The sequence below is a fragment of the Vanessa atalanta genome, chromosome 23 (assembly GCF_905147765.1).
Source record: "Vanessa atalanta chromosome 23, ilVanAtal1.2, whole genome shotgun sequence".
NCBI classification, from domain to species: domain Eukaryota; kingdom Metazoa; phylum Arthropoda; class Insecta; order Lepidoptera; family Nymphalidae; genus Vanessa; species Vanessa atalanta.
The window spans coordinates 8,933,923-8,960,903 of record NC_061893.1 but is presented as its reverse complement, the minus strand read 5'-3'; the positions used below and the strand labels follow the sequence as shown (position 1 = coordinate 8,960,903).

The window sequence follows — 26,981 nt, the reverse complement described above, 5'->3', positions numbered from 1 at the left end:
AACGCTATTGTCTATTCCAACCACACGAGCAATAGAGCAAAATAAACAACTTTCATGTTAAATTGACGCGATATCATTGGTCGAGAGAATAGTCTATGGTTTTCATTGTGGATTTGCGAATAAATGACGTTTTGAAAGCCGGCGAAGTTGTAATCGGAACTTATGAAGTAAAATTAAAGTGGATTTAAGTACTCAAGTGAAGCAAATGTTGTATATTCGTTAAGAACTCTTTGTAGTGTACAATATAGCTATTAGTAAATCTAACGGAAAATGTAACTATAAGGTTTGTTTATCTGTATTTCTTCAATTGGTTTTTAGTTTACTTTGCTAAAACGTGCCTCAGCGGGGCAAGGCCGCCTCTCCTGTTGAAAAGGTTTGGAAATTATTCCAATACATCAATCTTTAAACGCAATTAGAGTTATATTAATTGATACCATTTATTCGTAAAATGTAGGTTTTAAATTAAAAAAATAATAGTTATTTTGTTGGAAATTGGAATGTGGAAAATAGTAAAAAAAGTTTCTTTAAAAATGTTAATAAAAAAATAATAATAATAAAATAGAAGAAATATTGTATAATATCAAATGTGGATACACTATTATTTAATAAATAAAATTATTCATATAAGACAATTTATAAAAAGTATATTTTTTAAATTTCATTTTGAAAGATAAGAAAAGCATTTTTGATAAGGCGGAGTTATTTTTTTTCCTTGTCTAATTTTATATACAGGGGGATAATGTAGTAAGTCACATTTATAGTAGTAGCTACTACTTATGCTTACAGATCAAATGTCCTGTTCAAACGGGTCGTGCCATTAAGTTAAGTGCTATGTCATTTGCAAATTTATGGCATTAGCACTTTTCCACCGGATCATGAGAAAGGGTGAACAGTGCAGGTGCACTGTTGCGTTTGCGTACACACTGAAATATGACGTCTCCTGACCATTTAACAAAATTCCGCAGACGTTTTTAACTTATATTATGAAACTATATATTATGAAACGGCAAGTTTCATAGATTGAAGACATTTGTAATAAAAACATCCGTAAAGAAGGCATATTATTCGATACAAGATTATATAGATGATAAAAAAGCGTGGAGTTCTACTACTTCTAGGCAGGATGTATTATATATAACTGTATTTAACTAACATAACTGTATTTTTAGATGTTGAAAAAGAGTAACTTATAAACGTATTCTCGGTAGAATCTACATTCGGAACCGGTGGTATCTTTACTTTAAATAGTTAGTTAATAGTGTTAAAAGGTGATTCAAAAGTGCTTGTAAAAGCCTACTTGAATAAAATATATTATAATTTTGATTGACTTTGTCCTTTGAGAAAGATATACATCAATATGACAACAAGGTTGCCAACAGACAGGTATTATATGTACATTAAATAATATACATATACATATATATTGTTTGGTTTGCATTAATGAAGTATAAATAAAAGTATAAACGATCCTACGATTTCAATGATTTATTAACAAAAATTATCAATTCTATATTATTACAATAATATAATTTTCATTACACTAAATTACATTTTACTTACAAAAAAAAAGAAAAACCGAAAATTTATTTTTCCAATAAAAAAACGAATGGACGACAGTCGACAACATAATACTTACAATTCAAAAAAGGCAACATATGATTGAAATAGTACACAATAAACTTATTTTTAATCTGTTGAAGCATTCACACAAACATACAAGAGCACTTTTCATATTCGTTACAGCAATAAAAAAAAACTTAATTCCGAGACAGATTATAAATTCAAAAATCATATCATAGTGGTTAATTTACACACCTTTTAGTATTAAACGAATGTCACTCAGGATTTACATAAAAAAGCAAATGAAAAAAAAAAGGATATTTAACGGAATATAATCATAATTTATCTGTTGACCCTTTACAAATCGTCGTTGCGCCTGCAAAAGTCGCTATGTGTTTTTTTCTTATTTTTAGATTGCTATGCCGTTTTAATCGTTATTTCAGTGCGCACGTACTGTAAAAACAGTTTTGTGATAACTTCAATAGTTTAAAAGTTTTAAACTTTAGCTATGTGACGTTCATGCATCGAAAGATACATAAATTGAAATAACGATAAAACGTCATAGCGACTTTTGCAGGCGCACCGACGAAATGAAATCCTGTTATCCTACATAAATCATTTCTTAAAATGCTGTAGTACATCTTCAATAACATAAGCGACCCTTTAAACGGGAGATTTTCTTGTTTAGGGATCAACATAACTTTAAATTAATTTTGTAAGACTGAGTTATTCAAATAAAGATTTCTCATTCTTATTTATTAAAAAACGTATTCTGAACAATTGCTGACAATAACACAAGGATATCTATCATGGAGACATCATTGTGACGTCACACGCTCTAGTACTGTTAGATGAACAATTCAAATTTTTATTAAAAATTTATTTGACGAAACATTTTAAATATAACAAAAGAATATTTTATATGTAAACATTTTCAATATGATGATATTTCTATTATAAAATTATTTAGACCTACTTTCATTAGACTGACTAAATTACCTTGTTTCGTATGGATTTATTGATAACATTATTGACATTTTATTGCTTTTATAAAGGCGTGTCCAATTACACTGTGACGAAACTGATTGATTTGTATCAACATAATTTATTTTTATTACTCAATCTGAAGCGCTTGATAATTGAAAATAAATAAAATTTACAAGTGATTTATATTTGTATTAAATTATTAATGTGTAATATATACACAGATAAAATATGGTAATTATAATAAAAAAAATTATAATCATAGAATTTCTTTTTGCATCAATTGTTTGATGATAATTTTAAACTTATATAATACAAAGTATTTTGTTTAATGTATAAAATAAGAATTAAAGCAATGATCTATATATTTTTTTTAAATGTTGCCATTTGAAAAACCTATTCTATGGAAGCAGCAGGATTCTTAGGCAATTTTTTTTTTTTTGATACTTTTATAACTCATTACAATGTTGCCAGTAAACAAATAATCATCAAACGATGAATTATTAAGAAAATTTTATAATATGGCGCTTTCGGTGGTTTAAATCTATTGTCATGACAGTTTTAGTTTAAAAATCCTTTTAATTTAATAGATTTGTTACACAATAGTTTACTTAACGATAAAACTAGCGAAACTCCCTACGAATAAGTTTACAATTTGTGTCTACAATTATTTTCTATCGTTTAACAAGTCACCGACGTCTACATAACATTGTTACAATTTTTGTTGACAAATTACAGAAATTATTGTCACTAACGAGTATCGTTAACACAGGTGTTGCCAACATTTTAATTAAATCTTTTCAGTCGCTTTAAACGTAGGGGTCGCTTGTATATAAGAAGCTTAATTATTTTTGGTCGTTATATTGAGCTATTAAATAAAATATAAAATAAAAAACGCATTATACTTTTAGCTTTATATTTTGAAATGCAAGTTTATTTTACACTATTTCCGATTTATTGTAAACTATCTCGAATTCGTTTAAAATGCACAAGACCCGCATTTCATTACCAAAAATGTTATAAAATAAAACTTATAAACTAAACTATTTTATATATTTTAAAATCGAATCGAGACCTTGCAGTAACTTCGATTATCAATCGATTCGATTTTAAAATAATTACAATTAATGTGGGGACATGTTATTAATCGATTATTTTACGATTATTGTTTAATAGCCGTATAAGTTGTAACTTGATTGTTTAAAACAAAAAAAACCATGATATGAAATTCAAGATATTGTATTACCACACCAAAAAAAAAGAACCTTACCACGATTAAAGATTTAATACATTTAAACAATAAATTGGTCAATTAATAGCACGTCCAGAAATATATCTACAAGTCACATGATAAAACTTAGCTAAAACATTAGTCGGAGTCTAAAACGCCGTACCCATTCGCGGGTACATAACGAACTTACGTCGCTTATTTACCGATATATTAATATTCTGTGAACACATTTAAAACAAGCATTACTCGTTATATCGTATTCACACTAAACTTTTACTTCTTATACAAACGAATGAAAAATTTTATAGCAAATTTGTAGCAAATTCGAAACTAATGGAATTATAAAAAAAAAAATGCTATCTCCTTTTAATAAAACAGGTGTGAAAGAGATGGTAATATATATTTTTACTAAACAAATAAGTTCCGGGTAGAGATTGTGTTCAACAGAATAGTACCTACTATTATTGAAACTTTTTATTGTTCGTAGATAAGTTCTGAAAAGAATCTAACTCATTAAAAAAAAACATTGTTTTAAATTAATATCAAATTGAATTGAATAGTGTGGCTATAACGAGTAATACCGACATACATTTGAAATACTTCTGATCCGCTTTAAAAAACTTATGATAATTTATTGACCGCTTCGCATTTTAAATATACATAATATCGAATACATTTGAGACTGGGGAAAATGCGAGCACTTTATAATACAAATAACATTTTGCATATAACGTCTGAAACGATCCCCTCAAACGTTAGACACGTACGTTCGAACCAAATACCCACTATTCGCCAAGACTTTTTTTTCCAAGTTCAACATTAAATGGGAGGAAAATGGGAGGAATTTTACCCAAACAAAGTCGAGACGGGCAGTCACAGTAAACACCATATAAATATTTATTAGATACCATAATAATGTTATTTATATCAAAGTACGCGCATTTCAAAGGAATCTTCTCGAATAAATTTTGTCTTTTCTTTTTAATAATATCCACGATATAAAAATTCTTCTACGTAACAACTTTACTAAGATGTCGTTGTTCTATCGTGAAATTGAAACAATCTTCAAATGAAAATTAGTACATTATTATTTAAAGAGTTTTTCGAAGACAATTAATCCATATTTGTTGTATCGTATGTACAAAAAGAAGAACCAAAGTCACTTATCAATCACTTTGTACAAACAAGTAACATTACAGATATAGAGAAAAGTAAAATATTCTTTTCTTCGAATCATCCAATTTCACGTATCAACGACGTCACGTAACAAAAAACAAAAAAAAGTATTTCGAGACACGAATTTCTAAAGTACAATATTTGTACTACGAGAAGGCTTCACGATAATTCTAATGTTTAATAACAGTCCAACGACGATACTAATTGTACACAATGTAAACAAACTTATAAATTGATTTTGTAAATCCAAAATTATTTACACAAGAAACAGAAGAATATTTTTTTTTTAATTGCGTTCGAGAACAAAGAACTGTCACAGACCGACTATTCAAAAATCATGGGGACGAAGTATTCGATAAGATTTTCTTTAAAGATTTTAGTTGAATGAAGAAAATTAAATCGACTGAATTAAAAAAAAATAAAAACTCATCTTCGATAGAGTATAGAACTGTTCACTGGTGTAATATTTAGACCAGCAATTTCCAACTTTTTTTGGAAATTTTCTTGTAAACTATTTTTCTTTTTTAAATTACACTAGCCCTCGTAATTTTTTAAACATATTTTGATTTAAAAAAATGTCACTTTGGTTCGGAGAGCATCGAGTTCATTTGCTAAGCGCCGCCCAAAAGGGCCCGACTGGTTTGAGAGTTCAGCTCGAGGCGATAAAAAATAGTCCTCCTTAATCGTCTCTCTGTTTAAGTCAATTTACATTTGTCACAAACAGTATCGTATATACAATCACTTACATCACAATACATCTCTTCCCGTCCCTGTCGCTCGCGGGAGAGGGGAGGGGCGCGTCGGCGGGGAGGGGCGCGCCGGCGGGCTGCGGCTTGATGGCCTCCGGGTCGAAGGCGTCCGCCGACGCGACCGGCGCGCTCAGCGGGAGGTCCGTGTTGATGCCCACGATCTGGGGGCACAGCAGCATTAGCCAGATAAGTTCAGAACGCTTGCTCGCGGTTAGAGAAGCGGGTCGGGTGCGCACCTCGGCGGCGCGGCGCGCGGGCGGCGGCGCGGCGCGGAAGGGGCGCGCGAGGCGCTCCAGCAGGCGCGGGCGCTTGCCGCGGGCCGCCTCGGCCTCCGCCTCGGGCCGCCGCTTGCGCCCCACCACCGTGCCCGTGGGCCGGCTCGGCTGCTCCGCCGGGGGCGCGCCGCTACCGGCTGCGGATCGCATGAAAAGTACGAGTTATACTGTGTAATAAAGTAATCTCACAGTAGGTTGACGTTCCAACTGAAGTAATAATTTAATTTATGAAGTCGTCGGTCGACTCCGCGGCGCCGACCCCCGCATCGCCCGGGAGGAGCGCTCCGGGCACTGCGGGCGCACTCACCGAGCTCGTTGCGCGAGGGCCTGCAGGCGCTCCGCAGCGACACCTCCTGCAGCACGCGGTAGGAGCGCCGGGCGCGGATGGTCCGCAGGCCGCTCAGGTACGGGCTCTCGGGCGCGTCCAGCGACGACTCCGTGATGTCCATCTCCATCGTCGTGTTATTGCCTGGGGGCGGGAGTTACTTAGCCACACAGAAAGGTCCGACTTCCGTTTAGAAACGATGTAATATTGATGTCGCAGTCGAAATACAATTCTTCGAGCATCACATATTCTACCATGGACATCGTTGGTTCTTCCAGTTTAAAGGATTAGGTACTACCGGTGTGCGACTACGGGACGTAACATCTTAGCTCTCGACATCGGTAGTCTCACCGAGGACGTAGGGAATTAACTCAACAACTTCATAATCGTAATTTAATTCAGGAGTGTAACGGGACGATTCAAAAATGCCTTTATGGGGCTACTCGAATAAGGAATATTGTGCGTATGGTTCCGGCGACGGGCGCCGGTCGGTACAGGTGTGTGTGTGTGTGTAGGGGGGGGTGGGGTTACCGGTGTAGTTGGCCAGCAGCGACACGTCGGCGGGCTCGCGCGCGCGGCGGTAGGGCGACACCTTGACGCGCGACTTGGAGAAGTTGGTGTCGGCCTTCACGCGCCGCTCGTCTGCGCCGCCCTCCGCACGCTCGTCTGCGGGCGCACGTCACACTACACTTATCGTCACTCCGCTCTCGCGCACCCATTCGCAAACCCATTTTTTTTAATAAGTTACAGTGCTTTTTTATTATTGACTGAGTGTACAAGATGCAAAAATAAATGCGGGTTCGCCAAGCAGCATTACTCAGTATTGCCAAGTTCTGGTTATAAAAGGTCTGCAGGCCCAGGGAAGGTAACATCTCAGTTCCCAGGGTCGGTTAAGTATTGGTTATGTTATGTGTATGTAGAACTATTTCATAATAAAAATGTCATTCGGCACCAGTGTCTATGGGCAGCGGTGACCGCTTACCGTCGGGTGGCCCATTTGCCCTAGGTAAAGGGCAAGTTTATGGCAAAGGTAGGTAGGTTAGGTACCTTTGCCATAGACATATTTTTCTTCATCAATGAAACAACCCAGATATCTCATTAAGGTCATTATTCAGTTTACTAAGTCTGATGAGTGATGACCCTTGTGTATAATAATATTCACCTTCATTTTCAATTTCAACGACGACTTCGATTTCGACATCAGTTGCATTTTTATCCTTCTCATCTGGCTTGCTCGGCTCCTCCTGGACTGCTTTAAGAGAATCCTTCTTGGGAGATTCCGACTTCTTCCCTTCCTGAACCTTTTCAATTTTTTTATCCTGAGGTTTCGGCGAATCCGCTGAACGGAGCTTGCGGTCCGTTGATAGCGCGTCGTCCTTCAATTTCAGCAGCTTCGACTGGAATACATTGAAATTTAATAAACACCAAGTTTATTTTAATCCCACTTTCGCTATTTTTTATCTTACTTCTCTTTCCAACAATCAATATTCATCACTCTGTCACTCGCATATCGTTCATCCCATTTCATTACGTTACGTTCCTAATTAATATTTAATCCTTTGAAATACTTCATTGTTATTGGCTATTATCGTCAGACTATTAAGGTTAATCGAGACTTCAATTACCTCGAACTTTTCCACCTAGTACCCCCCCCCCTCCCTAAACAATAATTAATTTTCGTTCCTTCAAACGTCAAATCTCTAGCATTGATATTTTTCCAGCGGACAGAACTACAGAAAAATTCTTAAAATAGTATTTACAGGAAATAATGGATTAATACTAATATTAGTTGCCTTTTATCCCTACCCCGGAGACGGGAACTACAGAGAAATTACTAGGATTGTATAAATTTTTATTAGTTTTTTTAGCGGATTTAAGACCTTTAAAGGATCGTCGTGAAGTTCATATCGGATAGCACGACACAACACAGATATTATAAATATCTTCTAAAGTAAATACAAAAACTACACCCAAAAGTATTGTATTATCTTTCAAACAGACTATTAATTACAGATGGACAAATTGTAGAAGTCCGTTAATTTTTCACTCTGTTTTAAAACTATAAATCAATTTCATAGTCAATTTTAATGAGACATGTTGTATGAAAAAAAACTGACAACATTGCTTCCCCTCAAACTTCACATTACCTTAGGCCGTATTTAAAACTCAATGCAATTAGTATTTTTTTATAATATTTTGAGTTAATTAAACCTGTTAAGTTGTCCGTCATTATATTTTGTAAGATATTCGTGAAGTAATCCAGGTTATAACTTAATTTGATAGGCAAATATTTGTGTAAGCTATTAGAAATTTTTCACTTTGCCAACATACAGTAAGACATCCTTTTAGACTTTATAATATGATAAATGTATTAAGCTGACATAATCTTGTATTTCAAATGTTTGAAGAGAGTAACTACTGAGTTTCTTGCCGGTTTTTCTCAATAAAATCTACATTTCGAATCGGTGCATCGGTGATAGCTTTACGTTTAATACAGATGTGGAAAATGACGTTTCAAAAGAGCTTGTAAAAGCCTACTTGAATAGAGTATATTTTAATTTGATTTGACATGGATATGGTTTGCCTCGTTTAATATCCTCTGTCATCCTGTAGACAAGCCTGAAGTGGAGTTCAACTGCTATTTTATTAAGCAATCTATATCATTTTTGACGATTAAATATGAAGGCGTTGTATATTCTATAATAATAGATAGATAGATAGATACATAGATATCATTGAGTGATAGCGAAGATACACGAAGATCGTTTATTAATAATTATATCGAAAGTCTCGATTACCAAGGATCAAACTTTTTTTGTTTTCCCAAAATACTCTTTGTTTTGACAATTAAATTAATGTAGGGGCGACAAAGTAAAAGATAGAAAAGAAAGAAAAGATATTTATAATGCAACTACATACATGTGCAAACATGTATGTACACAAAACAGTTACACATTTATGTATTTTGAGATATTTTTTCCCTGTGTGTTTTTATCAATCTAAATTATCAATCAATTTTAAATTAATATGTTAGTATGTGTGAGTAAAACCAAACTTGACACTGAATTTAAAGCCAATTTCCATCCAATTAATCTGATATTTTGGTCACCCTTGTGATACTGATATAACTATGGTCTATTCCAATGGCAGTAACAGTAGAGATAAACAAATTTTCGATTTACATATTCCACGCAATTTGTTAATAGTGAAAATGCTACATACATTTTATAAACTTTAATTTTACATTCAAAACTCCGATAACAAATTCACCGATATTCGAAATGCCTTTATTTCAGGAATCTATAAGATATACTATATATTACTTTAGTGCTCGACCAATGATGTCAATTCAAGGTCAATTATGTTTATTTATATTTACTCGTCCTGCCATTGAAATAGACTTTAGTACACTAAGGTTTTATTTGTTAGTATAGAGATTAAATAGCAGCTACTCGAGTTTTGCCATAGGAACCTTTCGTCTCGAGCCGTAATCTAGTTAAGAGTTCTACGGCAACATAAGCAGTGAGCAGTGACAGAGAAGGCATGAGGGGGCGAGGGGGCGCGAGGGGGCGTGAGGGAGCGAGAGGGACTCACATCGTCGGGCACGTAGTCGCGGTCGCCGTTGCGGTCGGAGGCGGGGCGCGGCGTCTCCGGCGTGCGCGCCGCCTTCACCTGCCGCGCACGGACACCACACGGGTTAGTACACGCGCCGCCGCGTTAGGGGCCCCTAGCGGGGACTGCCGAACGTAGCGCTAACCGCGAATTGCTATTGTAGATATCGAATTCATTTCATTTTTAAACGACTTCAAAGAAACGACAGTTTTTTGTTTTCCGTATTTTTGTATGCGCGCATCAATCACAGAAACTACTACCACTAATTTTAGAAAGATTCTATTTTATAAAATGTGAAGGTTTAATTCCATGTACATATTAAAACGTATTATCGTACTAACAGTTACAATGATGAATTCATTCGCGATTGACGTTACGTTCGACAGTTAATGCAATATGCATTCGCTTCTGGGTAATGCAAACCAGGACATTCTTTCACCGGGGACAATTGATTTTATGATCACGACCATGTTTCCAAATACAATTTGCAAGTGTTAGTTTAATTCGGAATTTAAAATCCGAGTGCTTTAAAAGGGGATTAAGACGAACATTCATTATTTTTAAAAAACATAAGAAAAGAATACTCACAGAGGCATCGTTGAACCCATAAACCATCTCGTTACAAAAAAGGTCAGCACTAACAAAAAAAAAAAACAATACTAAAAACGGCTTACCTTAAAACAGCAACAGCGAAGACAAATCATATATTAAGTACTAACTAAACCATATCAACTCGTTTATATTTTAGTATCCATTTATTATTCAGAATGGTATACTCCATTCGTTTCCCTGTCCTATTTTTTTAATTTGCCATCACAACATTATTTTCAATGAGACAAAATGTTACACACATTTGTGAGCAATCGATTCGAGTGCCAGCGTTAGCCCCTCCCAGTTGGATAGCGGCTCGCGGCCTCGTGTCGGGCCGACTGACCTGCGAGCGGCGCGTGTAGCTGCGGCTGGGCAGCCCCTCGGGCGTGGGGGGCTCGAAGGTCTCCCCGTCCGAGTCCTCGTACGCCAGCTCCGGGAACATCTCGTCCCGCTCCACGTCCGACTCCTGGAGCTCGTCCTCCGAACTCACCGTGTCACCATTCTGTTCGCCGTTCGTTGCAGCGCCGTTTTCCTTCGCTTTCGTCTCCGGTTTCTTTGCCTTTTCCTCGGACAATTCCATCTGCAAATAGCATTTTACCTTGATTATTTTTTAATCGAATATTTTTATTGACCGTCTAAGCCAGTGACATTATGCTAAGCCAAGTGAGGGAGGATCCACATTTCTCCTTATCCTTGGTTGGCGACAGACACATTGCTAGGTAAGGAGTAGTTAATATTTCTTACGCGCCAATGCATATAGTCAGTAGTGACCACTAAACATCAGTAGGTCAATTTATCCGTCTACCGATTTTATAAAAAAAGTTCAATTCATAAATTTTAACATAATCAAAGATCAATTCGATCACGAAGGCGCGCCCCTAAACAAACTTACTTGTAAATTTCTACTCATATGTTAAACCGTCTCACACACACTAATGCGTATCGATGTTTAAGAGCGTCTTCGCGAGTGAACATCTATAATAGGAGTTCTACGTACCTTTCCATTCTTTTCTTTGCTATCGGTTGCCTTTTCTGTGGCGGCGTCCTTCTTATCTGATTGTTTTTCCTTTTTATCTGTAGTTTTATCTGATGATTTTTCCTTTTTTTCTGTTGTTTTATCTGATAGTTTTTCTTTTTTGTCTGTAGTTTTATCTATTGTAGTGTCTTTTTTATCAGAAGTACTTTCGTTTTTTTCAGCGCTCTTTTCTGCCTTATCTTTTTTATCTATACTCTTGTCTAAGCCTTTCTCAGATTTCTCCTTTCTCTCGCTAGGTTTCTCCGCTACCTTTTCCGTAGATTTCTCAGCCTTTTTGTCGCTTTGGACGGATTTCTCTGCATTCTTCTCCGCTGCCTGTTTCTCTTTTTCAGCGTTGGCTGCTATTTTCTTTTTCATTTCTTTAACTGGACTGTCTGTCTGTCTCTAAAGAAAATTTTACAATGTTTTAGTCGCATAGTTTTACTTTCGAATAGATGATAATATTTATAATTACTTAATTAAAATAATGTAATCATTTATACAGAGTTGGTCTGGATCATCGCGCCATTTTAATTGTTAATCTGCATAACGTAAGCCATAATTTAAAGGACTATTATATTTCTCTGCGTAAACGGTTAGTTTCACAAAAAACATGTATGACTGAATCTGTAATACAACAGAGCGAAGTGGAGACGTGAAGCTAGTATATCATATGTTATTGGTGCTGCTTCGACTCTAACTTAGTAACTGTTTGCGACTGACATGAACATTAAAATTTAATTTATTAGTATTGATTTGAAATTATTGTGACTAAAACCGCGGTTCATAACTTGTATGTAAATACCATATTATTACAGTATATAGGAGAATATATATCAAAAGGCGATTGCATTTAAGGATTGAACTTTGGCTCAGGAACAAAAAAGTAAAAATAACTTAATTGGCGTAATTCGAACCCACACACGGATACCACACGCCAGATGCTAAGCTCAGTAAACCAACTGCATCAAATTGCTTACTGAAGCAAAACCTTCCTTTTTTAATCTATTTTGTTGGACACCGTGACCGTGAGGCGACGTGACACATGGGACCGCAAAACAACCGGCACTGACATACCAGAAATGAGCTGTGTCTGAAATACAGACCGGACAGGCTATAATCACGTGTCCGACTAAATATTTTAAAAAAATATCAGTTGCAGATGCAGCACTTTTCACAATTGATAGGTATAACAAACTAGATTTTTTTCGCCTGCGTCTTCACACGCGTTTTAGGGCGGCTTTAGGTATAGGGAAGCCTGTCTTTCTATAGGGTTCAAGCCTGCTATAGACCTATAAATTTTATCTAATTTGGTTTCTTTCTTCGTGAAAGACTAACAGACAGAGACCGCCCAGAGAACCAGTTATCAGATATTCTTCCACCAAACAGCTATAGTTATTGTTACATAAGGGTCATAAGATCTTAGTTTGTATTAGCGATACAGATGCAGAACATAGGCAATTTAAGGAATGTTTATATTTTTTTACGACGTCAATGTCTATACGCGTTGGTGAACACTTACCATATGGCGGTCTATCAGTCAGTATGCTAAATAAGATATAAAAAAAAACAGGCAAAACACATTTTTACTACAATTCTTAAATATACCTTTTCTTTATCTTCCCCCTTCGGCCCCTTACGCGTTACTATCTGACTCATGATTTACCTGGAAACAAAAAAAAGCAAATTACAAAATTAATATAAAAATCATATAATTTTTAAAGGATCTTTATACAGTTAGCTCACACATAATAATTAATCATACAAAACATTCTTCAGGCGACGTGTATAATAAATACATAATACTACTCTATCCGTCCCGGCTTTACACAAATAAATATAAAGAACATAATATTGTTATTTTTTTTGACAAAGTTTAACAATGAATAGAAGATAAGCAGACAAATATATTTTGTTTATTATGGAAACCACATATCGTCGTTTGGCATTCAGAAGTGCGAATGTGAAAATATTGCATTTTTTTTGTTCTTGTATCGATAGTATTTATATAAATAATAAATAAGAAAAAAAAAAAACATTTTTTTCACATTCGCGCTTCTGAATGCCAAACGACGATATATAGTAATTTCAATTATGAAACGTCAATTAATAGGCAACGATTAATAAAACTTTAAATCAACGTCACAAACCCAACCGAACCAAGTCAGTATCGTTTTACAATTTGATAACAATTTTGAACGTGAGTGCGTTGGACAATTAAACGTGCATCGATCACTCGTCTTGCATGGATGCACAGACACGGCACAACGTACACAGATACGCTTTACGATGCTACGATGAACAAGCCTGAACATTATTATTTTTTACTTGGATTTATTTAACATTGATTTATCTATATCATAAAGTTTGTAAGTTTAAATAAACTTTTACCAATTTGGAATCAACCTTCGGGAATACTAATGAACTTGGGCTAAACATAAAACGGTTTTTCGTGGAGACCAATTTTGCAATGTTAGTTAGTTGCTTATTGAACGGTAAAAAATGTACGAGTGCTTTCTATAGAATATGTTGTAGAGCTTTAAAATACTTTTACTACTTTTTATACGTAAAACCTGACGTCCAACACCTACTTACATACATAACGGTTAATTTTACTATTTTTTTTATTTAATTTTACCCCTGTTTACAGGGTTTTACACCAATGACATAATTTGTACATTTAAGTCATTAGACATTAAGAAAACTGCTGATCTATGGGGTATTTCTGTAAAGGTGATTAATTCAATTATTGATCTAATTGCACCTTATCTTGCAATAATATTCAATGATTGTGTTCAACGTGGTGTATTTCCTGACCTGATGAAACATAGTAAAGTCATTCCAATATTTAAATCTGGTAGCTCTTCAGATCCTAACAACTATAGGCCAATCTCGATACTACCAACCCTCAGCAAAATATTTGAAAAAAATATTTTAAATCAATTATTAGCATATTTCAATAGATACAATCTGCTTCATAGAAAACAATTTGGATTTACGAGGGGTCGCTCGACTACCGAAGCAGGTATCGAACTAATAAGAAATATCTATGAAGCCTGGGAGAGGTCGCAGGATGCCTTAGGGATTTTCTGCGACTTATCCAAAGCCTTTGATTGTGTTCAACATGAAACTCTGTTCAGGAAACTATATCACTATGGAATTAGAGAATGTGCACTCGACCTTCTGACTTCTTATCTTAACAATAGAATTTAGAGGGTTGACGTTAAAGGGACAAGGTCTCCTGGGGTCTTAGTTGGTAAGGGGGTCCCACAAGGATCAATTCTTGGACCTTTTCTATTCCTCATATATATTAATGACTTGCCCTTTCTTGTTGGGAACAAACATTGATATAGTATTGTTTGCTGATGATACCTCTTTGGTTTTTAAAATTAATAGGAAACAGGTACAGTATGACGATGTAAAGAATGCTATGTCTGATATAGTACACTGGTTTAGCGTAAATAATCTTAGGCTGAATAATAAAAAAACTAAAATCGTAAAATTTAGCACACCAAACGTGCAAAATGTAAAACCCGATGTACTTATCAATGGGGAATCGATGGATCCAGTTGAAACAACTGAATTTCTTGGCCTTACTCTTGATACCAAATTACAGTGGCTCCCCCCTATAAACGGATTGGCGGGTAGACTAAGTTCTGCGGCATTTGCGGTCAAAAAAATTAGATTATTTACCGATGTTGATACGGCTCGCCTAGTTTATTTCAGTTACTTTCACAGTATAATGTCGTACGGTATTATGCTTTGGGGTAACGCAGCCGCTATCCATACTATATTTGTGCTGCAGAAGAGGGCTATTCGCGCAATCTACAACTTGGGAGCCAAGGAATCTTTGAGGTATAAATTTAAAGAAATTAAGATATTGACTGTTGCTTCTCAATATATATTCTGTAATGTTTTATATGTACGAAAAAATATTAATGTTTTTATGAGAAAATGTGATTCTCATAACGTTGGTACAAGGAACAAACACAATCTTGTTACTCCTGTTACTCGACTGCATAGAGTCAGTAACTCTTTTGTGGGGCAATGTATACGCTTCTACAACAGGATCCCAGAAAGCGTTCAAAATGCTTCTGTTGCGAAATTTAAAAAAATTGTTAAGGAACGCTTGTGTGCGAAAGGTTACTATACAATTAGTGAGTTTATGTTTGATAGCACACCTTGGGAATGAAACGATCGCCTCCTGGCTGTTTCTACTCATATATAATTATGTATATAATTAATTTGACGTAAAAAAAAAGTCCCGCTGAGTTTCTTTCGCCGGTTCTTCTCAGGTCAGGGTGTTTTCTTTTTTCCGAACCGGTGATAGTGTTTAACTTGACAATCAATAAGAAAGTGTAATACTTCTATATTGAATAAAGGAATTTGAGTTTGAGTTTGAATTCAGAACTGGAAAAGAGGGGGGGGGGGGGTAAGATATTACCCTATGTTCCTCACTGTACCCTGTCAACGAAAATAAATTTGTTCATGATAGGTTGAGTACCTAATGAAGACGTGTTATCGTCACAAGCAAGTAATTAAACTCCATTCGAATTTACAATATCAATCAAGAATCCCGACTATGTCTGCCGTATTTTGCTACATCAAAAATTCAAAAACAATACATTCAACTTTTGCATCACAACAACTAGTAAAAAACTGTGAACCAAATAAACAAACATGTTTATATTAACATAAAAAAATAAACTTTCGTTTGAACGAGTTACGGCATAGCGATAAAAATGAAATAAAAAATTATATTTACAATGAACATTGCACATTGTAGAACGTACACGGACAAAGTAAACGGAGACGTAGGCGTCGAATAGTTAATATTCATTAAACTAAGACCGGACTTCAGTAACTTAGGAAATAAAATACCTATTTTAATTCTGCAAAGTACTTATATCTTACTTTATAAGCAATCGTAAATGAGTCACTGTTAGACAGAGTCCTTTTAGGGTATGCTTCTACACTTCGGGTACGTGTTCATATTGGTAGAGCTTTGTGCAAACCCACCAGGTTAATTGCTACATTCTACCGCCGAACAGTAATACTACAGTATAGTTGTGTTCCGGTTTGAAGGGTGAGTGAACCAGTGTAACTAAAGGGACATAACTTCTTGGTTCCCAGGGTTGGTGGCGCAGCAGCAGCAGCAGCAGCTTACAGCGCCATTGTCTATGGGTGGCGGTGACCACTAACCATCAGGTCGCCCATATGCTCGTCCTCCAACACAAGCCTTAAAAAAACACTAAAGCTCATTAATAGATGAAAAAAAATAAACAAAAAAAATATTTGTGAAAAGAGTAGGAGAGGTACCAAACTGTTTTGCCTTCACGTACTTACAGACTAACTACTCGTCCCGGCATCAATCGTCTACAATAAAAGTATATTTACAACTTTTAGATTCTAGAACAAGCATAATTTTTTTTTCATCTAGCAAAGTTGGTATTGGTAAGAGTGGGTGGTATCTACCCAGAGGAACTTAAAAATATATTTTTAGTGTTGCCAATAAAAAAATATAATTAATGATTAAGGACTAATATAGACCGCTAGTTATTTCACCGTTTTTTTCGTGCTTATAAACGCATTCTATATAAAAACCGCTCACAGTCCTTCAAAACAATTAGCTTCGAAGACATTATTCCGTAATGGCCTTCGACGAAATAAAAAATAAATGTAATACATAAAATCCCTCACAACGATTAAACCCCACCAAGACACAAAGTTTGAAAAAACAATAACTTCCACAGACCTTATAAAATATAGACATCGCTACAAAAAAACTCAAAACACAAAAGTGTTTCGAGTTTTTTTTAACCAAACCAATGTTAAATTCATATTAATGTAAGATTAATTAATTTTATTGCATTTTTAATTATATAGAAAATAATAGAAGTAAAAAAATACTCAACTTTAACTGAAAACATTTCTTATCATTTGCATACTTGCAAATACAGAAAAATAAATTAAAAACAAGTGTCGAAAGAAAAGTTTCCCATTACAGAACGATTTAATTACCTATCTTAGCAAAAGCTGAAACTTAAAAAAATAATGAACCGTCTATTAATATCATAACTCTTTGTCATACACGAATAGACACGTAGGGTGAACAAACTCGCTTATACACACTAAAGGAAATTGCTTGTGGGCTAAGAAATATGATTACTTGTTTTATAAAATAACTTAATACTAGTATTTTTGGATACGTATTATATTACAATAGTAATAATTCAGTACAGAGTAATAGTTAAGATTTAAACGAATGCAAAAGGAGCTCTGTCTGTCACCTCTCGACCCTTGAACAGATGAACCGATCCCGAAATTTTGGACATAGGATACTTTTTTTAATTCAACCCTCGAGGTGATGATATTGGGGTTAACGGTTTGTGTGCTACAGGAAAAATTTTATGAATTTCGCGCGGGTAAAGTCGCAGATTCAGCTAGAAATTTATACGCCACAATGTCTAAACTATCCAAAATCAAGATTGTATACATATTTAATATTTTATTTCTTATTGTATTGTACCCATTCGTCGTATTAAAAAAATGTTTTAAAAAGTTGAAGTTAACGCAATTCAGGTATTAGCTAGGTTTTGACAAACAAATCTAATATAAACTCTTTAACTTATATCTTTAACCAAATATAACATTGCATAGACGATAAAAAAGGACATATAATGAATCTTTGAGGTATAAATTTCAAGAAATTAAGATATTGACTGTTGCTTCTCAATATATATTCTGTAATGTTTTGTATGTACGGAAAAATATTAATGTTTTTATGAGAAAATGTGATTCTCATAACGTTGGTACAAGGAACAAACACAATCTTGTTACTCCTGTTACTCGACTGCATAGAGTCAGTAACTCTTTTGTGGGGCAATGTATACGCTTCTACAACAGGATCCCAGAAAGCGTTCAAAATGCTTCTGTTGCGAAATTTAAAAAAATTGTTAAGGAACGCTTGTGTGCGAAAGGTTACTATACAATTAGTGAGTTTATGTTTGATAGCACACCTTGGGAATGAAACGATCGCCTCCTGGCTGTTTCTACTCATATACAATTATGTATATAATTAATTTGACGTAAAAAAAAAAAAGTCCCGCTGAGTTTCTTTCGCCGGTTCTTCTCAGGTCAGGGTGTTTTCTTTTTCCGAACCGGTGGTAGTGTTTAACTTGACAATCAATAAGAAAGTGTAATACTTCTATATTGAATAAAGGAATTTGAGTTTGAGTTTGATTAATAATGCAAAACGAAAAATAAATCATTTTTTTTTTGTAGAAAAGGTTGACTACGAACTGATTACTTCCGGTTCTTCTCGGTTGTATCAATATTCACAAACAGTTGTACTTAGTTTTAAATATAATCGTTTTATTTAAAGTACATGTAGGTAGTTGTAAGTACAATGAATATCAAAAATTACATCGTAATAATAAAAGGCATAATATTAGTAGCTTGCGAAATCAAAATACATATAAAGTTTGATTACGTATTGCAACATAATTTTTGCTTGATTTTAAAATATTTACAAAAGAATTTCGCTTACGATTTGATCGACGAGTAAATCGGACGTAGAGTTATGAGTTTTTAAAGTATTCGGTTTACAATTTACCTTCTTATTACTTACTCATTACTAATGTTCGCCCGCACCTTCGCCCCCATTTGGATTGGACTCAGGTTTTAAATCCTATTTTCAACTTTGTACTCCGTCAACGTTTATTAAAAATTTCACGATGATCGAAGGACGAAATATTGTGTATACATTGTTATAGGTTGTGTACCGTCAGGACCTAGACCTAGAACCCGCCATCTCGCACGAAAACCGTATTTATTTGATCGACATCGATTTGTTTTTTTTTTAATCGAATAAAAACTTGCTTAGTAATTAAATCATTCACCTATCACCGTCCCTTACACATTAGACCACACGACATACACTCACACACACAAACACGAGTACGAGTAGCAAGGGCCGTCATTAGCTTTATGAGCAGATGTGAGTGATCACTAACACAAGTGTAAATTTAGACACGATAGATTGAGTGGAGACTGTATAGTTTGAAGGCCAGAGTCATTGAAGTAGGTACCTCTAAGAATTTATAAGTTAATTGTAACATTTAATAAGCCAAAAAATATTAAAAAAAAAAATTGTTATTTTATTCTAAAGAATATATAACATACCCTTTCAAATGTACATCTCATGTATAGTAAATAATACGAAACGTTAAGTATGAATTTTTGTTACTTAAAGCTACCGACTGGTTAGATTCTTTACATTATTTTATTAGATGTTGAAAAAGAGTAACTAATAAGTTTCATGCCGGTTCTTCTCGGTAGAATCTATGTACATTCCAAACCGGGATAGCTTTACTTAATATAGTCTGTTAAATGACTTTTCAAAAGTGTTAACAACACAGTGCTTCTATTTTTTTTTAAATAAAAATCAAAGTTGTATAATTTAAGTAAGTAATATGTAGTACTTGGTATAAACTATTCCAATGTATCCGATTTTTTTATTATTATTTAGGGTTACCTATACTGGGGCCTCCATGTAAATAGATTAGCGACTAGTTTCAGCAGCCTTCGCGGTAAAAAATTTAGACGATTGACTGCTGATACGGCTCGCTTGATTTATATATAGTAAGTCTTTACGCAACAGTCTACCCCGAAAAAACCGTTATTTTTTTTTGTACATTTTAATCTAAGCAAACATTTAAGGCACATGTTTCAAACACTTGAAATGACAAACAACAGAACAATCATAACATTCTTAAACATGTGTATCTACCGGGGTATCCTTTGCACTTGTCTAACCAAACTTATTGTTAAGTGTTGAAATACATCTAGCAATGGTGTACCAGAACCGTCTAGACAGGTATCATCAGACGTAGAAAGTTTGCATAAAACTCTGATAATAATTTTGAAGACGGCGACAAATCTCATTTGAGTCTCCACTGAGACTAACCTTAGCATTAGCAGTCTGTAAATTTTTCCCACTGCTGGGCTAAAGGCCTCCTCTCCCTTTTGAGGAGAAGGTTTGGAGCATATTCCACCACGCTGCTCCAATGCCGGTTGGCGGAATACACATGTGGCAGAATTTCGTTGAAATTAGACACATGCAGGTTTCCTCACGATGTTTTCCTTCACCGCCGAGCACGAGATGAATTATAAACACAAATTAAGCACATGAAATTAACGTGGTGCCTGCCTGGGTTTGAACCCAAAATCATCGGTTAAGATGCACGCGTTCTAACCACTGGGCCACTAACCTTACATATACGTATTCCATGCGCTTTGCTAATAAGTCTGATAGATTACCTATAGACTACAAATAGTCTGTGACTATTCCACTTAACTACTTACGTCCACTTTTATTTTACTTCCAAAGTTCCGATACCAACTTAGTCGTCATTCAAAAAACCACAATGAAGCTCTCGACCAATGATACAGTGTCTATTCGATGTCAAATGTTATTTATTGGTTTTCACTCCTCTCGTGGAGTAGGCTAGGCTGCGCAGACATATTATAATTCACACAACGCATGTGCAGTTTAATCCGACACAACCGAAAACAATTCAAGCACAGGATTCGCGTCACGTGCTTTCCGAGACACGGGAGTGTCACAATACGAACCACAAAGAATTTCTCGAGCAGAAATTACTTTTGATGAGCCGTTTGGACCCAGGATTAATTTACTATATCGTGTCGTAAAGTTAAATTCCTTTACTACGGTCAATTGAATATGACATAATATGTATACACTCAAATGTGACACCTATTGCATTACCATAAAGAACAGATCCGTGTAACATTTATGATACTAGTAGCGTTATCTCTCCTTATCAGCGCCCCGTTCAACCTGAGGTGTGTACTTATCGTGTTTATCACTAACAAATAAACAAGTTAATATACACTACTTTTCGATTCTTGATTTTATAATTCATAACCTACAGCTGGGCTATGAACAAAAGGTTTTCCTAAATATGATATTTTGGAGATAATTCTATCACACTGCTCCAAAGTGGGTTGGTTACGCGCGTTATTCAATTCAATCTAAACACGTTCGTGTTTTCTCACGATTTTTTTCACGTGAAAACTCAGTGGTGACCAGTTCGAACCTGAAATATTAGATTAAGATTCAAGTGATTTACCATTAAGTATCCATTATGACTCCGTTTTTATATTATTACAACATAATAAACAGTTTTATTCTAAAGAGGTTTTTCACTAGTTAGGACGAGATGGATTATAAATGCAAACTAACCACATGAATTCAGTGGTGCTTGTCCAGGGTTCAATCTCGCAATCATTGGTTGAAATTCACATCTAACCACTGGGCCATCACGGCTCTTTATGAAATAATATTTTATTAAAAAATAGCATCCAAATACGGTTTCGGACGCGTATCCTCGTCTTTGGTATCATCTTTTCAGTAGCCATGAGAATGTTGATGTAAAACTTCATGATTATAGATTGAGTGTTAAGATTAAGATCACATATGTATATATTCGACGACAGTTCGACAGTTTTTGTCATGTCACGTTGGGTTCTTTGATTAAGAGCTTATGAGGGAAGTGTTTGACGTAACGCCGAGGACTGGGATGGAAGCCGTATTACAAAAAAACAAGGATATTAGACCGGTTCGACGTTATGTGCGTGGTTGTCACGTGTTCTGTCGAACGATATTAGTGTTTTTAACCTACTTCATTTGAATCTGTTGTTCTAAATTTGACCGTATTTAATATTTATTTATTGTTTTGTATGTTCGGGTATAACACCGTAATATGCGTATAGTATGATTCGCCTGTTTTTTGTTTGAAGGATGTTCATGGTATTATAATGCCTATTTAAATTTCGTAAAAATTTCGTTTCGAAGACAGACAGCAAAACTATTCTATAAATGACAACAAATCAACCGCAATTGCTGCTTTATGCTGTTAAAAAAATTTCATCGCGTTATAAAAAACTGATAATAATTCTTTATGCCTTGCGCAATACTTATTTCGAATGTGTGAGCATTGATTTCAACTTAAACACCTGTTGTTATTTAAATCGATAATTAATTTGCATTGCCCCCCCTCTTTAAATGATGCTATGATTTTCGCTAAATTATTCTCTGCGAACAGTTTACAGAGCGATCAGATGGCTTTATTGGAAATGGATCTCCGATGACTTTAGATAAAGTTCTTGTTACAAATTCGAAAATATATTTCAATTTAAATACAATCAATACATAACAGATCTGCCCAAGGGTGTTCAGCAAAAAAACAACTTCCCATATACATACTGACCGTGTGGGCACTACCCACACTAATACTCTACAATCATTTATACGACGGTCTTACTTATGAACATTTGTTGTTTATATCTTTCTTGGATAATTATTTTTCATTTCTTTGTGATAGGGCTTTGAGCAAACCCGTCTGGGTAGGTAGCAATTACTCATTACAAATTCTATCAACACAACATGTACAGCCTGTAAATTTTTCACTACTGAGCTAAGGCCTCCTCTCCCTTTCGAGGAGAAGGTTAGAGGCATATTCCACCACGCTGCTCGAATGCGGGTTGATGGATTCACATATGGCAGAATTTCGTTGAATAAGACACGTGCAGGGTCCTCACAATGTTTTCCTTCACCGCCGAGCACGAGATGAATTATAAACACAAATTAAGCACATTAAAATTCAACGCGGACCTCGGTTTGAATCCGCAATCATCGGTTAAGATGTACGCGTTTTAACCACTGGGCCAACTAAAGCTTTCGAATTTGGCCGTCCACCCGTGTATTATAAAATAATAATTAAAACAGCATTCTTAAACCAATCGCCTAAACAACACTTAAAGATAACGAAAGTCGATATCATTTATTTACTATTGCGACATACGAAAGCGTTTTGAAAATTTGAATTATCGAAACTAAAATCCAATACAAGACGCGTAATCTAAATTAAAGTCTAATAAAATCCAAAGAACGAATGTTACTAATGCCCCCGCCGGTTGTATCAACTAAGACCAGTCTGGTTCTGTAGCGACGACTTGTATTTAATTTGCATTTCGAAAGTGGAAAAGTTCTAAGGCACTTTTTATTTGAAGAAAACCTTTAAAAAATTTCACATAATGTTGAAGCCTGTGTTCTTAGCTCACTTAACTTTATTCTATCAACATACATGCCAGCTTATAATTAATTTTAATGGTGTAGTTCAGGGGTGTCCAGATATTTACCCTGGACAAGAAAAGGTACATTTGTTGATACGCTGCGGAAGTAACTATTTTTTCCCCCAAGAACATATGTATTGCACAGTCCTCGTGTAGTTTATGAGAAACTGTTGGTCTTTTGGTGTTACTCATAAAAAAATCTAAGCCCTTTCTGGGAGTTCAAGCTTGCTTCGTACTAAATTGCATCAAATTCAGTGGTTTGGCCGTGAAAGAGCGACAGATAGACAGACAGACAGAGTTACTTTCCCATAATATTAGTATAGACATATTAGATAGTCAACGTAATAAAGGAAAATGTTCGATTTCGTGCACTTTTTCGTTAATTATATCGCTGCTATAATGGTAAAATTTTGGACATTAAGGAGAATTCTCTGAGTTTGACTTTTAACTTATCTTTTAACAAACTTGGCCTTTTTCGTTCCAATCTATGGAATCCGGCTGACTGTAGTTGCAGTTGTGTTGTTGCGGTTGTTGCCGCTTTAGTAACCAATATGATGGGGTCATTTGTTTTATTGTATGTTATACATTATATGTGTGACAATATTACTTAACACATATAGGAATAAATATATGAATGATACTAACAATTTATTTTACCTTATTTTTTCATCTGTGATGATGATACACCACTTCGACCACAAGTTACTAAGCTAGATTTGCTTAGTAAATATTATATTTAAGAAAAAAAAAACACGCTTTAGTTAAGCATAATAATATAATTACTTTTTATTTTTATTTTAACAACAGTGTAAATATTAACATTATACAATTCATAGAACTCCACTAATACGTGTAACACGTCGAACAATAGATCATTATTGGATGTATGCCAGTCTCGGAAATGTGAGACAAAACGTTGAACTCGTTCTTGAATAAATATCTAAATTCTATATTTCTAGAATAAATTATAAATATAATTCAAATTAAGTTTCTAGCTTAAATAAATAAAAGTATTACTATAATGATTTAGTACAGTATAGCATTAGAACGATGAAATTACAAATGTAGGTATGTTAAGGAACTAATTTGACGGAGTTGGGATTTTGTGAGAAGTTGGACATTTCTATATGCAACGTTAAATATGAAACGTTTCTAGCTCAAAAAGAAATTTACACGTGTCATTTATTGAGTACATGTAAATTGTACAGTATGCAGTACAACGCGTCGTTTTTTTTATAATTATGTTTGATTTATTTAAGAGCCGAGATGACCCAGTGGTTAGAACGCGTGCATCTTAACCGATGATTTCGGGTTCAAACCCAGGCAGGCACCATTGAATTTTCATGTGCTTAATTTGTGTTTATAATTCATCTCGTGCTCGGCGGTGAAAGAAAACATCGTGAGGAAACCTGCATGTGTCTAATTTCAACGAAATTCTGCCACATGTGTATTCCGCCAACCCGCATTGGAGCAGCGTGGTGGAATATGCTCCAAGCCTTCTTCTCAAAGGGAGAGGAGGCCTTTAGCCCAGCAGTGGGAAAATTTAAAAACTGCTAATGCTAATGTTTGATTTAAACAATTGGATATTATAACAGGTTAGATATAAATAAGACAGTCTATTCGAATGACCTTTGCTTATAAAAGTTCAAGAATAAAGCTCTAATCGACAACCCAAATCATTTCAATTGTTACAACATTGCACCCAGCGTGTAAAACAATAGAGTCGAATTTAGAACAAAAGTATATTGGACTTAGAACAATTACAAAACTGCACAGGATATAACAAGACTAACTGCCAATGCACAACACATTTTGAATCACAATTAAACACGGACTAAAAAGACAAACTAATATCTGCTTTTATGATTTCCTCAGTTCTCATCGACAAGAAACTGTTTTTTCGGAACGAAGCCTTACGATCGTTTCAGACGACCTTTCCATCTCTTTGTATTTAATATAAAATTATGTAAACATTATATTTGTCTTGTAATTTAATTAGTCTTAAACGTTATTTATTAATTCCATGATGTCTGGTTTTTAGTACATAATATAACAGATTAAGCAAATTTGTTTTATATATGTATTAGGTATATAGAGATTGACTAAAGCCTACTTGATAAAAGACTTCTTGTTAAAAACATTTGATGCTTATTCCAACACGCCGGTCCAATGGTGGATACCCATGTAGCAGAAAGTACTTCTGACAGGTGTAGGTTTCCTCACGAAATGTATAAAATTAAAAAAAAAACATATCTGATTTCCTCTCAGTTTAAATATGTAAATATTTTATACCATGTTGCTATGTATTACCTTCTAAAGCTAATATTACTTGACCTGAATACCTACGATATGATTGATACGATATCAAATTAAAGGATAACACTGACACGTAACTTAAATCTCTTCAAGATATTCACAAAATTGCTTCTACTCAGTTCAACATAGTTTTATCTCTAAACATATAAACTTATATAGTTAACCAGCCCCGACTTCGTCCAGATTGAATAAATTATAGACTCGTTTAAATAAACTCAAAAAAGTCATAATTCATAACCGTTTAGGAGTTCAGATAGATACATACATACGGACAGAACATTGTTTTTGTTGTTCAAACGAATAATCGGAATGCCCTATTTCCAATATTCCTATTTAATATCGATCGGCGATAGCCCAAGGGATGACCTATTTATGCTTCATTTTAAGATTTAAATACATATATACAATTCTTAATTTTTAAAGTCGATATACGAAAATTTGTTCGTTCGTTCGCTAGTTAAACACCATCGAACTTATGAAAGGCTATAACAATAGGATACTGTTTTATTAGTATCTTATATTTAAAAACAAACAGCTCGTTTTTGCGCCACCCCGAATGGTTGGGGAGCATCTGTTTGGAGAAGAATTGAATGGAGAAGTTTATCATCCTATTTACGTAGTCTCTATTCGAGGACTTTCCCTCCCTAACGGGTCTAGTAAGTCCTACGAACGACCTGCCCTATACACTTCAGCATTCTACCTCGGCAAGTTGCGTCGACTATCATCTCTATCATCACGTTTAAAATAGTGAATCAGTCAACTACCGGATCCTATGTCAACATTAGCCAAACACAAGATTACTATTGAAACTTATTACAAAGGCAAACAACTTTGCTACGATAACATTTAAGTTAATCCAAAGGATAACATTATAACTGGATCATATCTATGAAAATATTGAAACTACTAGCAGAATAGGTCATTAATATTTAACAGAAACATAAGCATAATGATACGACAAACATACTATATTAAGTTTAAAACTCAG

At 34.8% G+C, this 26,981-nt stretch overlaps 1 protein-coding gene across 4 annotated transcripts in view; it reads right to left on the bottom strand.

Annotated features, from left to right (window-relative positions):
• Window positions 1–4,167: 4,167 nt before the first annotated feature.
• LOC125073018 (methyl-CpG-binding domain-containing protein 10-like) overlaps window positions 4,168–26,981 on the bottom strand; it is a 29,274-nt gene continuing 6,460 nt past the window's right edge. Inside the window, exons 2-10 of one of the 4 annotated variants that reach the window (XM_047683681.1) lie at window positions 13,127–13,184; window positions 11,501–11,923; window positions 10,847–11,083; window positions 9,895–9,972; window positions 7,463–7,697; window positions 6,832–6,966; window positions 6,283–6,444; window positions 5,937–6,112; window positions 4,168–5,861 (exon numbers count right to left, since the gene is read on the bottom strand). In XM_047683681.1, the coding sequence (XP_047539637.1) occupies window positions 5,694–5,861; window positions 5,937–6,112; window positions 6,283–6,444; window positions 6,832–6,966; window positions 7,463–7,697; window positions 9,895–9,972; window positions 10,847–11,083; window positions 11,501–11,923; window positions 13,127–13,177 (1,665 nt within the window). In that variant the 5' untranslated portion in view covers window positions 13,178–13,184 and the 3' untranslated portion in view covers window positions 4,168–5,693. The remainder of the gene's footprint in view (window positions 5,862–5,936; window positions 6,113–6,282; window positions 6,445–6,831; window positions 6,967–7,462; window positions 7,698–9,894; window positions 9,973–10,846; window positions 11,084–11,500; window positions 11,924–13,126; window positions 13,185–26,981) is intronic. The other 3 variants (XM_047683683.1, XM_047683682.1, XM_047683684.1) reach the window with 3 other exon arrangements.